Source organism: Austrofundulus limnaeus, unplaced genomic scaffold, assembly GCF_001266775.1.
Source record: "Austrofundulus limnaeus strain Quisiro unplaced genomic scaffold, Austrofundulus_limnaeus-1.0 Scaffold82, whole genome shotgun sequence".
NCBI classification, from domain to species: Eukaryota; Metazoa; Chordata; class Actinopteri; order Cyprinodontiformes; family Rivulidae; genus Austrofundulus; species Austrofundulus limnaeus.
Window position 1 is genome coordinate 1,787,299 of NW_013952484.1, and position 3,205 is coordinate 1,790,503.

The 3,205-nt window shown below is 36.3% G+C and overlaps 1 protein-coding gene across 1 annotated transcript in view; it reads left to right on the forward strand.

Moving 5' to 3' along the window:
* Positions 1–944: 944 nt before the first annotated feature.
* akap12b (A kinase (PRKA) anchor protein 12b) overlaps positions 945–3,205 on the forward strand; it is a 40,082-nt gene continuing 37,821 nt past the window's right edge. Inside the window, exon 1 of the mRNA XM_014011593.1 lies at positions 945–1,210. Within this exon, the coding sequence (XP_013867047.1) occupies positions 1,091–1,210 (120 nt within the window). The 5' untranslated portion in view covers positions 945–1,090. The remainder of the gene's footprint in view (positions 1,211–3,205) is intronic.

Sequence of the window (3,205 nt, forward strand, 5' to 3'; positions counted from 1 at the left end):
AACTCAGTTAAGTGGAACCAGGTCACATAACATGGTTAAGTAAATCCAACATTTCATTTTTTTACAGTGTAGCTATTTAGGTCATTTTAGTGTTTAATGCCACAGTTTAGCTAATTTTAGATGCTGCTTTGCTAACTGAGTTTGTGGCTATTTTGCTGAATTTTAGCTGCAAAGTACCTAATTTTAAATTTAAACTACATTTTAGCTAATTTGAACTTTTAACTAGTTTTTTAGTTTATAACAATTTAGCTGATTTTAGCTACAATTTTGCTTATCTTATTGCTTTTAGCTACATATTTGCACATTTTAGGTTAAATATTTACTAACTTGAACTTTTAGTTTTAGGAAATTTTAGTAGCTAAATTGCATATTGAATTTTGCTCATTTTAGCTATTTAATTTAAATTTTAGCAACTGTTGCTAATTTTAATTTTAGCTTCTTTCTGAATTTTGCTTTTGCTACAAATTAGAGTATTAAACAATAAGTTTAACCTGCTGGTTTTTGTTCATTTAACTTTTAGCTATAGTTTTTAGCATGTGGCTACAGATTTGCTGATTTTAGCTATAATTTTCCAAAATTAGCTACTGTTTGCTAAGTTTTGCTGCAGATTTATCTGATTTTTAAACTGTTTTTAGTTTATTGAAAATGTTAGCCTTTTCTTTTTCTGTGTTCTGTCTGCTTTAGCTTGCTGGTTTTAGCTCGTGCTCTTATTTTAGCTTTCTTTTAGCTTGTTTTATCTTTATCAGCTCCTTTCCTCTCATTCATGTTTCAGTTTGCAGATTTTCAGATCTTCAGCCCCTGTGGTTTCAGAGAAAACCAGGTCCTGTAAAGTTTTTATGTTATTCATCAGCTCCCACTGAGGCTGCAGGAGGGGTTGGGGGGGTGGGGGTTAGTTTTTGGCGGGGTACTCCTCAGCCCTCATCAGATCCAWGCTGTCCCGGGGCGGAGCTCCACCTTCCAGCTCACTCTTCAGCTCTGCTCCGGCGCAGTGCAGCCAGTCTTTAGTGCTCTTTTTGTTTTTTATTAGTTTTTTTTTTTTTTAAAGATCAATTTTTAAAAGAAAAAAGGGGTCGATAGTTGTTCCATCAGCATGGGAGCACAGAGCTCAGCGCAGCGGGACGGGAAGAGCCAGGAGGAGGATGCGTCAGCTTCAGCTTCAGCCTCCGGCGGGGAGCTGAGCGCAGAGGTGAAGGTGCTCCAGGACAGCAAGGTACAGCTGTTTTAACCCGTCTTTACTTTAACATTAACCAGAACCCCCCTTTTAAAACGACATATTTCATGTTTGCAAACACTTCGTCCTGTTAAAGCTCCTGCAGAGATGTGCCGCAGAGCTGCATGTGAGCAGGTTGTTGTGCTTTTTTGCTGAGTAATGGCTCGACTTGTCTGCAGTCCCGCAGTAATAAAACCAGCCAGCATCTCGGCCAGGCAGAGACTGAAATATCTGGGMCAAAAACCAGACTTATTTATGTCTAACTTCATATTTAATCAGAATAAGTCCAGCTTTACACCTCAGAGGAAGTATATTCAAATTTATTTTATTTGCAAACAAACTGTAGCCCCCAAACATTTTTGAAACATATATATNATATATTGAATGTTGACCCCAAAGTGACCCCTTAAGTGTTTCCCCCTGGTGAAAAAGCATTAAAAAACAGCTCTGATCTTTTAAAGTGGGGTTATGAGGAAAGCTTACGAACAATCAGTATCTCACCTGCTGTAAATGGCTCTTTGTGGGTCGGAGATAAAGGATGAATTCTGACCAAGTTTGATGGGGCGCATATAAATTAGGGTTGGGCATAATCGTATCGTGTGTGATTAATCGTCAGAAAAACATTAATCGATTGATTTTTGGCACTTGACAATTAATACGGTTAATGCCAACAGGCAGAGTCCGCCCGCTGCGCCTCTCAGCTTCAAATGTGACGAACGTTAAAAAAAGTTCTGTAACTTATTTAACTATCAACACAATTTAAAATTTGATTTATAGCCTGTCTGTAATTTTGACACAATTTAGAACAGATTTTCATGAAGAGCAAATCTTTCCCACTAAATTGGTCATGTGACCATGAAATAAGGGTGTCCAGGGGATTAATCGTCAAATTAATCGTTATCGGCTAAATACCACAATTAATCGTGATTTATTTTTTTTGCCAGTATTGCCCAACCCTAATATAAATATAGATTTTACCTGCAGCTTTGATTATTTACAACGAAATCTACGCTAAGTTGAAAAAGCAAATAGCAGCAGAGGCTAGTTGTAGCAACTAAAGAACAGCTCGAAGCACGTTTAAATGGCAATTGGAAGCAATATAAAGGTTTATGAACTTGAATGAAATCTTTGTTGATAAAGTTGCTTTAAAATGGCAGCGATCCCTGGCTCCTAGCCTTTAGCTTAAGTCAGATCTGAATTAAACACCTTTAAGCTGAGAACATTACAAAAAACTTGAACAGGTAAGATATTTATTGTCCATAACCTTTCCAGTGAACTGTAATTCAAACAGATCTGAACTATGTTTGTGTGATAGATACTTTTTTCCAAAAACACTCAAGGAAAACACAAAGAGAAGATTTTATTTGGAGATTTTATCWGTTCATGCTTTGAAAAAAAAAATCCATGTTTGCTCAAGTTGTTTTGTGTTTTGAGAAATGACCTCATATTTTTGTCGGTTCAACTTTTGTTGAGCTTTAACTTCTTATCACCGGCGCTGATATGAAAGCAGCGTTTTCACAGGAATATGTCTACAGGCTCCAGATGGTGAGATTAAGCTCAGTTTGTGCTTTTTTTTTATCTTTTGAATATTGTGCCGTTAGATTCGAGTCGTGATAAAGACTTGTTTTAGGGCTTCGTCACCGTCAGCGTGTAGCAGCTTGTTGCTCGCAGTTCCCAAAAATTGTCACGTTGGTTTTTTTTTTTCCTGTAGCCAAAAAAAAAAAAAAAAAAAAGGAGAAATTCTGGGGAAAAGATTAAACACAATATCTTGTTTTAGTTTTTTTTTCTTGTACAGATGTTGATCCTTGAAAGTTTTACAGTTACACGACTTTAAAAAGTCCAAATCCACACGTTTGTGTCGATGGATCCATTATAGCCTCTGCTCCTTTTGTGTCACATTTTGATTTGGCTTTAATTTCCTTATTTGTTATATTTTAAAAAGACCAAAATGTATGAAAATAGCAACTTTGAAGCTTCTATAGATATTTTTCAATG